The sequence below is a fragment of the Pungitius pungitius genome, chromosome 16 (assembly GCF_949316345.1).
Source record: "Pungitius pungitius chromosome 16, fPunPun2.1, whole genome shotgun sequence".
NCBI classification, from domain to species: domain Eukaryota; kingdom Metazoa; phylum Chordata; class Actinopteri; order Perciformes; family Gasterosteidae; genus Pungitius; species Pungitius pungitius.
This window is the reverse complement of record NC_084915.1, coordinates 10,003,101-10,014,434: the sequence shown is the minus strand read 5'-3', so window position 1 is coordinate 10,014,434 and position 11,334 is coordinate 10,003,101. Positions and strand designations below refer to the sequence as shown.

At 43.9% G+C, this 11,334-nt stretch overlaps 2 protein-coding genes across 4 annotated transcripts; one reads left to right on the top strand and one right to left on the bottom strand.

Annotated features, from left to right (window-relative positions):
- Positions 1 to 276: 276 nt before the first annotated feature.
- Positions 277 to 6,670, top strand: LOC119215601 (protein-tyrosine sulfotransferase 1-like). Of its 3 annotated transcripts, none has more exons than XM_037467878.2 (6): positions 277 to 537; positions 2,929 to 3,595; positions 3,956 to 4,114; positions 4,195 to 4,448; positions 5,247 to 5,448; positions 6,169 to 6,670. In XM_037467878.2, the coding sequence occupies exons 2-6, from the start codon at positions 3,188 to 3,190 to the stop codon at positions 6,202 to 6,204; spliced, it is 1,059 nt and encodes a 352-aa protein (XP_037323775.1). In that variant the 5' UTR covers positions 277 to 537; positions 2,929 to 3,187; the 3' UTR covers positions 6,205 to 6,670. The 3 variants fall into 3 exon arrangements, with proteins under 3 accessions (XP_037323775.1, XP_037323774.1, XP_037323776.1); XM_037467877.2 differs by having other exon boundaries at positions 2,925 to 3,595; XM_037467879.2 differs by having other exon boundaries at positions 277 to 617; positions 2,925 to 3,595.
- A 198-nt stretch (positions 6,671 to 6,868) lies between these two features.
- tmtops3b (teleost multiple tissue opsin 3b) lies at positions 6,869 to 10,953 on the bottom strand. Its single transcript, XM_037467876.2, has 6 exons — positions 10,848 to 10,953; positions 10,140 to 10,500; positions 9,243 to 9,417; positions 8,697 to 8,868; positions 8,376 to 8,609; positions 6,869 to 7,479 (listed from the first exon to the last, which is right to left on the bottom strand). Exons 2-6 carry the CDS (start codon positions 10,480 to 10,482, stop codon positions 7,279 to 7,281), a joined length of 1,125 nt encoding a protein of 374 aa, XP_037323773.2. The 5' UTR covers positions 10,483 to 10,500; positions 10,848 to 10,953; the 3' UTR covers positions 6,869 to 7,278.
- Positions 10,954 to 11,334: the final 381 nt, after the last annotated feature.

Genomic DNA, 11,334 nt, shown 5'->3' with positions numbered 1-11,334 from the left:
TTTACTAATGAAGCGGTGGGGAAAGGAAACGAGTCGGGTTTAACCTCAACTAAATCCCACACTGTGATTAGATTTCCCCCGTGGGCTTTTAACTGAGAACATACCAATCGATGACGTTAAGTAATTTTAGCCTCGAGGAAGAAGAAAATACAAGAAAACCCTACGCTTGTCACTGCGGCGGAATTGCCCTTTAACCTCTCCACCAATAGGATCCTCCCGAGCAGATGCTTTTGAGGCGGTCACAACGCCCGGGGACCAATCAGAGCTTAGTATTCTCTGCCTGGCCGCGCTCCTGCTCGCCGTGCGGTTTTTCTTCTTCTCCTTCGCCCTCTCAGCGGCGGACACAGCGCGGCTCCTCACGGAGCGAAGTTACACCGGGAACCGGCAGCGAGACGTCTTCTAAAAATGCCCAACGGCGACAGATAGCTTCACCAAATGGTGGAAAACATCGATGTGTACTGAAGAGCTTCACGGAACAAGCGTTGGCGGGGGTTTTTCCTCTCTCTTTTTCGGATTTCGTCACTTGCACAGACGCTGGTGAGTGAACACCATTTTTGTTTTTTTGGGACGTTTTCTGATGTATTTGCGACGCGCGTTGGCCTCCCACAGACGCACAAGTGAGTCTAAGTCGAGATGGTTTACAACACTATTCCTGCGTGTCGCGGCGGGGTGGGGTAGGTAGGTAGGTAGGTGGGGGGTCACCGGGGGGGCACCGGTCCGTCACGCCGGGTTTGACCGACTGCAGGTCATTCACCTGGTGGCTCACCGCCTACGGGGCATTTTTAAATGTATTTATTAGCAGACAAGACGCATCGTGAAGTCGGGCCAGATGTTGGCGGGTGCTGGGCCTTCCGATTCGCAGCCGTGGAATAATCCTATTTCTGCACACGCACTCACGCACTCACACGCACACACAGTCATCTGCGGGGCTGGCTCTGATTTGATCCTCTTAAGGATGCACCTGGGTCCCCGCACATTTCATGCAGTGCGATTTCTTTTTTTTTCGGTTGAAGCTATATTTTTTAGGGTATATTGATTTTTTAAAAATGCTTATTTGGCCATAGACAAGGAGCAACATTAAGAGAGCAAGAAGGGCTTCTACATAGGAGCAATATGTGAAGAAAACCATGCAGCAAAGGGCATTCAAGGAAACCGATCCAACAACTGACGGCGACGCATTGACCAGAGGACAGAATATGAATTTCAGACTTTCCCTTGAGAAAGAAGTCTGTGTCATCGCTGCTTCCTGTGAGGAACAAACCGACTTTACATTTCTTGACAACCTACTGGTCAAATATATCACCCATAAGTTAAAAAAAAACGATTTTTAGATGATGAAGCAGGTCTATTGAATATGTACTTTTTTAGGATATGCAATTCATCTTGCAACAGAGGGGAAAGAGTCATTGCAATGCAGCCTAAAGAAAATAAAAATAAGCGAGTCAACCTGGGGTTTCCAAGGCAACGGGTCTAAGAATGCTGGCTCTGGACAGAGTTCGGGTTAAATGTCTGGGATGTTCTCTGGTTGACTTTTCCTTTTTGTCTTTTTTTGTCCCCTCCAGTGAAGAGGAGGAGAAACAGTCTTTAGCTCTGCTTACAACCTTTGGCTGAAAGATGTCAGTATTCCTTGCAGCCAATGACCGTGATGACGGATCAGTGTTTTCTGCTTATTATAGACTAGGTTTGTTGGCTTGTCCGTGATCCGCCGCACGTTGGCCTTTTCAAGGTCAATCCCCCGTTGTGAGAGGAGCTATCCACTCTTAGTCTTGGTTTGCATTTTTTTTTGTAATTTGGGGTAAATATCCCTTTTTTTAAAAAATCTGCTCAGAGGAAAAAAAAAACACCACGGCTTGTCTTAAACCTCTGGCCTAATTCTCTGCCAAACTCCAAGTGGCTTAATCTCTGCATGGAAATGCATTAGAATTAGACGTTAAGCTTGTGGATACCACTGGACTTATCATGGCTTAAGGCAGCACCTAAGTATCCCAGATGCCCTCATTTACAGCTGTTTTTTTCCCTTTTGCTGTAATCATCAATTTTGATTTTTTTTTTTTTAAATTATAGGCAAGCTACTCCAACCCAGCAGAAAGAGGAGATCCCCACGTGGCATCCAGATGTTGGGCTCCTTGCATGTTTATTTAAGACAGGAACCAGAATCGCTCTGAGAAAGAGAGACTTATTTAATATATTTGCTTCTGGAAAACTGCAGTGAATTTGAGTTATTTTTAAAAGAAGTCTGAACACTGCAGTAAAATCAAGGATTTGCGTCATCAGTGATATTGATGGTTCAGCTGAAATGTTTTTCTTCACGTGTGTGTTTTTTAGTCCGTTGTGTGTGGGAGGAATCAGATCCTGTTTTGTGTAGCTGAATCTTCTCGTAGGCAGATTGCAGAAGCAAAACGGGGAAGTTGCAGGATGACTCGCTTGGTTAATAGTAATATTATCACAAACTAATTGTGTTGACTTTCGTTGTGGCAAAAAATGTCAGAGACTAAAAACACGAGGGAGCTGTTAGTGCATTCAGACACACAGTCAGTGAACTCTGCTGTGGCTTAACGGTCAGTGGCTCAGGAAAGATGCAAAAAAAGCTGCTTTGAGAACAGATATTGGGTGTGTTTCAGCCCTCTCGGAGTTAGAACCAGTGTCCTTGGCAAAATAACAAAGCAGCCACCACCACCACACCCCACGTTCTTATAATAACTCACATCTGTAGGGCTGTGACTTATGTTTGCAGTTACTCACTTGTTGGATATTTTAAATATGGTGGTTTCTTTTGTTGCACAGCAAGATGTGAACTCCTGCTCTGAAGCGAAACCTCCTCGCATTCAACACTATTTTACAAACCAAAGCTTTCTGAGTTTTGAAAACTGTTCAAATGGATTCTGTTGCTGTTCCTGCCTTGAGGTGCTGTCCTTGTGTGTCAGATAGGAATGATGGATGGGAGACGTAGCTGGCGGCAGCGTGCAGCGGGCCGGGGGCCTGCTCTGGGACATCAGGGCTGAGGACCCGCAGAGGTCCGAGGACGCTTTCCAACCTCCTGGTCTCTTCTCGCAGTTGTCCCCATCATCTGGGCTGTCGGCGTGCTACTCAATCTTGAACTGAAGCTTTAACCGGTAGCTGCCTTCACATCTGATTGAGGGAGCGTGGGCGGGCCTTAAACTGCTTAATGTGCGCCTCAATCTGAGCCATGAGGAACACCAGATCGAGCCTGCTGCTGGGCTGCATGCTCCTCTGCTCCGCCTCCCTGATCTACCTGGGCATGAGCGGCGTAGACTGCCCTCCGAAAAGCCATCGGTACCGGTGGATGGAGCTCAACATGGGCTCGGCCAATCAGAGCTCATCCCTCAATGAGCATTTCCCCGAAGACACGCCCCTCATCTTCATCGGAGGCTTCCCGCGGAGCGGCACCACGCTGATGCGCGTCATGCTGGATGCCCACAACGCAGTCCGGTGCGGGGAAGAAACCCGAGTGATTCCCCGCCTCCTGGCCATGCGGGCCACCTGGAGCCGCTCGGTGAAGGAGAGGATCCGGCTGGACGAGGCCGGCGTCACCGACCAGGTGTTGGACTCGGCCGTGCGAGCGTTCCTGTTGGAGGTGATTCCCTAAACACTGCGTTGTCTCTTCCTAACTCCTCATGAATTCTTCTAACCATTTTTGCTTGACCCCCTCCGTGACATTTTCCACAGAGATCTGAATTAATGGTTGGGAATAGACCCAATTTCCTGAAATTACAAATTTACAGCTTTATAAAATAGAATTTGTTTAAATGTCCCACTGTCTTAGGCAATGAATGGTCTTATTTTGAAGTTTCCTGTTTCTCTTTAATAGTGTAAAAATCTCAGTCAGTGTAAATGACATATATATTTAGATTTGTCAATGTGTGTAATCTCTGTATTCTGAGTATTAATGAGTAAGGGTTAGCTCAGGTATTCCCTAATATTCACTGTGTTTCAGGTGATAGTCGGCCACGGGGAGCCGGCGCCTCGCCTTTGCAACAAGGACCCGTTTGCCTTGAAGTCTCTCTCGTACCTGTCACGCATCTTCCCCAAAGCCAAATTTGTGCTCATGCTGCGTGACGGACGGGCGACCGTCCACTCCATGATATCCCGCAAGGTACGCCGGGGGGCTCTTTCTCTTAGACTGTCGTGATTCGGCTCCCGCGTTGACCTCCCCGCCCTGCCCTCCGCTCACAGGTGACCATCTCCGGCTTTGACCTGACCAGCTACAGGGACTGTCTGACCAAGTGGAGCAGCGCGGTGGAGACCATGTTCAGCCAGTGTCAGGCCGCCGGGGAGTCCACGTGTCTGCCTGTCCGCTACGAGCAGCTCGTGCTGCACACCGAGGGGGAAATGAGGAAGTTGCTTCACTTCCTGGAGCTGCAGTGGGACCCGTCGGTGCTGCACCACGAAGAGTTGATCGGAAAGGCAGGTGGTGTGTCTCTGTCCAAGTAAGTGTGTGAAATTTAAGCGTGTGCGTGCACTTAAACACAGTTTTTTATTTTATGTGGGTTGAAGTCTTGTAAGTGTTGCATGTACACGTCTTCATCTGTCTGTTCTGCTCGGCTTTGTTGATCCTCCTGTGAATTCCCCTCTTTATTTCAGTATCAGGTGTAGTGTCTCACATGCTGAGAAAATGCAAATGCAGCCGACTTTCACATCTCACTCTTCATGTTGAGTCAACTCAACGTGTCCCTCAGCTGCTCCCTGTGTTTTTCTTGTAACTGAACAGATTGTCAGATTATAAAAATTGTTTGATTATTGTTTTTGTGGTTTAACTAGCAGATTAAATGTCTCTTGAGGATTGGACTTAATTTTTTATTTTTTTAAGAATTTTGAAACAATGCACTAAACTCAGGAATGCCTTCACTACGTCACGTCTTCTAAAACACTAAATGTAGGGGCCAGCAGCATAAAACGAGAGGAAGATTCAAACACTGCTGCAAAAAAAATCCAAACCTGGCATGTATTTTGAAGGCATTAGTCCTCAGAGAATTGGCCCCTTTAGTTATGCAACAGTTCAATATTACTCACAGAAAAGTTTTAAAACCTACTCCGAAATGTAAAATGTGGCATTTTGTTGTTTTGTGTTTTGGTGGACGGGTTGATTTGTATAAAAGATCAAGAGCGCTCTATGTATTTTCATGTGTTTTTTCTCTTGTGGCTGATTACGTAACAGAAGCGGTTTCCTCAGCCTCCTTCATATGAAACTCGTAGCGGTGGAACTCATGAGCTGTGCTTGTGTGCAGGGTCGAGCGCTCCACGGACCAGGTGATGAAGCCGGTGAACACGGACGCCCTCTCCAAGTGGGTCGGTCACATTCCCGCCGACGTGATCAGCGACATGGCTGAAATCGCCCCCATGCTGGCTCGCCTGGGCTACAACCCCCACGCCAATCCGCCCGACTACACCAAACCGGAGCCTGTGTTGTCTCCGTTCAACTACTCACAGGTGAGTAAAAACAGAATCATGGGTCATTTTTTCACGCAAACATACCAGAATATAATGATAAATTGTTAAATTAACATGTGATTTAAAAAAAAAGCAATACTATTCACCTTGATGAATGACTTAAAAATGATTAAACAATCATTTTTTGATTGCACTACAGAGCAAAAACTATTATGTTTCTTGAGTTAATACTGACTAACCCCCGCCTTCCAAAATGAAGACCCCAGCAACGAGCAACTTTCACTCTAAATATTTAAATTACAATATGACATAAAGCTACAGGGTGTTGGAGATTTTGTTCTTGGGCAATTATCACACAAGTGTCTCTGCACAGGTAACGGAGCTCTGAGGAGAAAGGAGTTGTAGGCTGGATAAGACGTAGGCAGAAGAGCCCCATAACGACCACAATACCAACACAACAAATGAAAATAGAAACAGCACAATGTAAATTCAAATGTGTGTATATATACATACACCCCCCCCCCCCCCCCTTAAAAAAAACAAGAAATTAGAAACCATCGATGGAGTCATTAGGATCTCCAAGCGAGAATCTGATCTTTTCATGTTTTAAATTGTTTAAGAGCTCTTATCATTTGTAGAGCCATCGGGATTTTTTAAAGCACATTTGGAGGATGCAGGTTTCACGTTATTCCTTTGTTTTCTTTTTCAATCTTGATGATTCCAGCCATACGACAACATTTAGTCTTTTTCCATCCACAGAATTTGAAATCAGCAGATCCTCCACACCCCAGTTGAACGAAAGAGGACATTTCGGCTTTGGTGCTCCACGATATTGATGCACCTCAAAGACAAACTTCCAGTTCAGCACTAATTGCTTCTCACAGAAAAACATTGTCCCTGTCCCATGTGTATTCAGGGATTGTTTGTAAGACCAAAGTGCGGTGTTGGTGTCTGAACATTGTAGAGAGACTCATCAAGTGGTTTGGTTTTCTTGTCTCATGTCGACTACCTGCTCGAGATGTTTTCTCCAGCGTATCCTCCGAGGTGAACCGACAGTGTGACACCGCACTTTGCTGCTTCCTCTCCCCTCGTACCTCAAAGTATTTCTATATGTTTGTAAAGTTGTATGATTCAGCACAAATGTGACTTTGAACTAATGTTTCACTTACTGAGAGTTCAGTCAGCGATCAAGAAGCATATTGACTGTATATTTTTAAAGGCGTATTTTTATTTTCAAAATAAATTATTTGAGTGTCGACCATTCATTCAGGAATCTAAAGTTTTTTAGACTGTATATTGTTGATCATGAATAAAAAGCGTACATGTCTCTTTATATATCTAATATGTTCTATGTATTTAGATTCCTAATTATTCAGTCACTTTTTCTGCCAATTATACTGCTGTGCGTATTTGACAGGCAGCCAAAGATGGAAATGATGATTTGTTTGTGACACTTTTATGGATCAGTAGAAAAAAATAACGATCACAGTTCCATGTAGTCAGACTTGTTTGACTTTAATGTGACATTGAAACGTGCGATAAGTTTGGCTGCTTGGTGATTAAAAAAAATAAATATATACTGATATGCCTATTAGACCATAAAATGAGTTGCATCTGATGCATTTTAACTGTGGACCGGGGTTAGTTAGTCCATTGATGGCAACATACTGTACATCTGCTGCTGTGATGAACTGCTACGAATACTCAAAATGAAGCTGCACGGTCCACAAGATTTATCAACAGAACAAACGTTTCTAGAACTAAAATAATTCCTGTAGTATGTTACATTTTTGTTTAAAAATAGGTGAAATTAAGTGAAAGTTAAAATTGTAATGCCTTTGTTCATCAAACTAAGTTGACCTCTGACCTCTATGTTGCATATTGAGCCACTAGCACCAGCACAGGCTGCTGGTGCTGCTGGTCCCTGGATGTGTACAGGGCGTGCACCGTGTTTTGGTCCTCTGTTGGCGGGTGACGCCAGACACCCCTTCTGGTGGGCCTTGTGTGTTGAGCTTTGGTGGGAGGGGCTTCTGAGCTGCACCTGATCATGTACAGGAGACACCGGGAGAACTAAGAGACACACAGACAGGAGGAAAAATGAATATGTTGGAGCATCAGAAGTTACATTCAGATGTCAGAGCAATAAAAAGGGAAAATGTTTCCTCTTTAGCTTCATGAGTTGTGATGTAATCACAGAGGATGTCTTTATTACCACAATGCGGAAAGAGTATATAAAGGCTAATCCTTTAAAGAATGCCAAATACTTAATCCTGACCTCTATGTTATTGTCATCAATGCCCAGTACATGTCATATAGCTGACGCTTTTATCTAAAGCGACTTACAATAAGTGAATTTGCAAGAACAGCAAAGAGTCGTGATCTTTTCGAGGGTTTTGCTCTCAGTGAGGGAGGAACAAGCAGTTTATATAGGGTGAGTAATGTGCACATTGATGGTGGTTTGCACTGGTTGGAGAAAAAAACAAATCTTTGTGAGCAGAATAAGAGCTGCATGACAACCAGCCTGAAAACAATGACAGAAAAGTGTAGGGGAGATAAGTCTATGAAGGTTGCTGCAGGTTGAATTAAAATAAATAATTAAAAAAAATTAAATCCTAATGAAAGCAGCTTCCAGTGACTGAAAATGGAACATGAAGTATACATTTGTCCCCTGCTTCTCATTGATTTGAACAAATTGAACCAAATGTAATGTTTACAGTGCATTCAAATGAAAAAACGTTGGTTGAGACGGACCAGTTTGGAAACAAAGATGATTGTTATGGAGGTACAGAGAAGTGTGCTTATTAAACATCTGTAGCTGTTCCTTGTCTAATGGCTATATTATTATGATTTGCAAAATAAAATAATACAACATTGTTTAGCAAACCAGCTTTGATGCAACAGAATTTTAAAGGACATATCCTTTAACTGGGTGGCTTTGTGTCACATATTTAAAGGGACCTTGGTACCTGCTTGTTGAGCAGCACATAAATAACAGGGTTGAGGACGGCGCTGGTCTTTGCCAGCAGCGACGGGATCAAACTGGCGGCAGGCGACACCACGCCGGGCTTTCCAAAGGAGGCGAGCATCGCCACAACACCGTATGGCATCCAGCACAACAGGTAGCCTGTCACCATGGAGACCACCATTAAAAGGACGCGGCTTTCCCTCCTCTCAGCTGAGGACTGATTGATCCTGCTCACCTAGACCAACAACAAAAAAAGCTGTTAGGTGGACGTGCAAAGGCGTCTCATATCACAGAGGGGTCAAAGGTCATCCTGGGTGCTCACCTGTCTTGCCACCGCTTGCACGGCCAGCAAGATCCTCCCATAGCAGAAGAACATGAGCAGGAGCGGCAGCAGCAGGCAGAAGACGAACAAACAGCCGATGTAGGAGCGCGCTGCGGTGGAGCGCTGGTGCCACTGAACGGAGCAGATGGTGCCGGGACCCTCCGGCCCGTAGCTGCTCCATAACACATAACAAATGCTCTGATTTCATGTGCTTTATTGATCACTGGGTTAGGATACGTTTATTATTTCTCCATTTGAACTGAAAAAATGGAATGGACTAATATGTAATCGTGTTGCTGTGCGTTTGTAAATTTTTAGATATTAAGATATTGTTCTTCAAATGAACAAACACACGGTTAATGTTCTCTTGTTTAGGGGAAGTACTGATTATCATTTGACCCATAACACAAACATTTGATCTCAGTAAGTCACATTGTTAAATTTGGCATCATCATCCGAATTTCTTTCACGGCACTAATTTCTTTAAAACGTCAAAAGAATGAGTGATCGAATTTTGAGTGAAATAATGAGTTAAAAAGTACAGACCTGCTCCAGCCCAGCAGCGGTGGAAGAGTCCAGACCAGAGAGTAGAGCCAGGAAGCCGCTACAGCCAGCCAGGCCCGGCGGTACTGAGAGGGGTCAGAGTTCGAGTGGGTTCTGCCCAGCACTGTAGAGTACCGCTCCAAGGACAGCAGAGAGAGAGACACCAGAGAAACTATTCCTGACAGAGACACACATTCATTCTGTGAAGACCAGTGAGAAATCAAACTGAGCCAGTAGTCTCTCCATATTAGTTGTATTAATTACCATGTGTAGTTACACACATCCATGTTTTTGGATGCATTGTAATAGATTAATCTAGCTACACTATGTCTGTAATCAAAATCCTGCTGCTGTGATTATTAGTATAACTGAATGGTGTCTAATCTTACTAAATTATGCGTAGTCAGTTTTTCTTATACAGACATAATTCACATGAAGGCTATATTTCCAATAAATGCATCTGTAGGCTTTGTAATTTTATCTTCTTCATGGAAAGTATCCAGAAATGTACATTTAAAAAACAGAGGGAGCAGTGCCAGAATCGTTCATAACTGTCTTAAGGCATCTTAGCTTGCACGCTTGAATGATTCTAACAGTTAAATAATTTTGGTTTAAAGTTGACAAACATAAGGCTTAGTTATAAATCTTGGTAAGGCACTCCTGGGCCTCTGTTCTTTTATTTTTGTCTTGTCACATATGGACCCTGAGTCTAAAATAGTTTGATTTATTGATTTGATATATAAATATTACCCACCACATTTATTTGATAACTTTAGTTGCACATGGCACATTCACCCCATTAAACACAAAATATAGTCAAAAAATACATTTGTATTATTGTGCTGCATGTTAGAACCTCATTGAGTCAATTCAGGTTTGAAATATCTATATATAACTCACCAAAAAACGCGTTGGAGAAACCGTACCACCGGCACCCGTACGAGCCGGTCAGCCACCTGCCGCGCACGCTGGCCGCGAAGCTGAGGGGGGTCCCGAGGATGCAGACGAGCATGTCGCTCGCGCTGATATTGATCAGCAGCACGTTCACCGGAGTCACCAGACCGGGGAAGCGCGAGAACACCATGAGCACAAGGAAGTTACCGAGGAAGCCCAGGACCAGGATGAATCCGAGGACCACGGCCGCCGCGGTGTGACCCGCCCGGCCCAGCGCGACGCCAGCGGGATCCGACGCGGAGCCGAGCCCGGTGCTGAGGTTGTTGCTATGCTGCAGGAGGATCGCCATGGCAACCTGGTGGTCGCCCTTCATAGAACAAAGAAAGAAAATGAAACGTTGAAAAGGTTTTTGAGCAGTTTCCACGACCAGAGTGGGGCAAAAAACAAACTCATTCAGCCACAAATACACGACGTTTACATATGAAGTCGGGAGAAGAGTAAAAGGTCTCACTTTGTATTTAAAAGTGAAACAAGGTATTACAAACCTTTAATGAAATGGAAACACTCTTCATAACACAAAATGTTTGGATTGAATACACAATTTAAATAAATTTAAAACCAGAACTTAAACTATTTGAAAAAAACAATAACCAATGCCTACATCAGAGTTAATTACAGTTCCAATAGAATAGAAATTGAAAAATATCTCCAAACCTTCCGTAAGATCAAGGACAGTGGCACAAAGAGAGAATTGAAAGAAAGAAAGAAAATGGTCAACAAAGAGGCAGACAAAGACGTTCTCCTGGAGACTCTGACACATCTTTATTCTGTTTGGTTATTCTCGACCAGATTGGCGACCTAAATAACTGAGCCAACATATCAATAATACAACCTGTGGTTGACTCAGAGGATGAGCCAACACACTCAGGCTGCCGGCATTAACCAGTGAGACGCCGAAGACCCTTAAGAATAAACATAAGGAAAGAAATATTGAACGATATATTGACATTTGGAAACAAAACTAATATTCCACAAGAAGTTTTAAAAACTTGAATTAGTATTCTGCAATTTCCAAAGTTTTCATCATGTTCATTTGGTTTATTATAACTTGTCCTGCCAGTATTTCCTTCAGTCCCTACCTTTAGTGAATCACTTAACTTCTCCTGTTATTATAGTTGTTTGTTATGTCTTCCATTGTCTA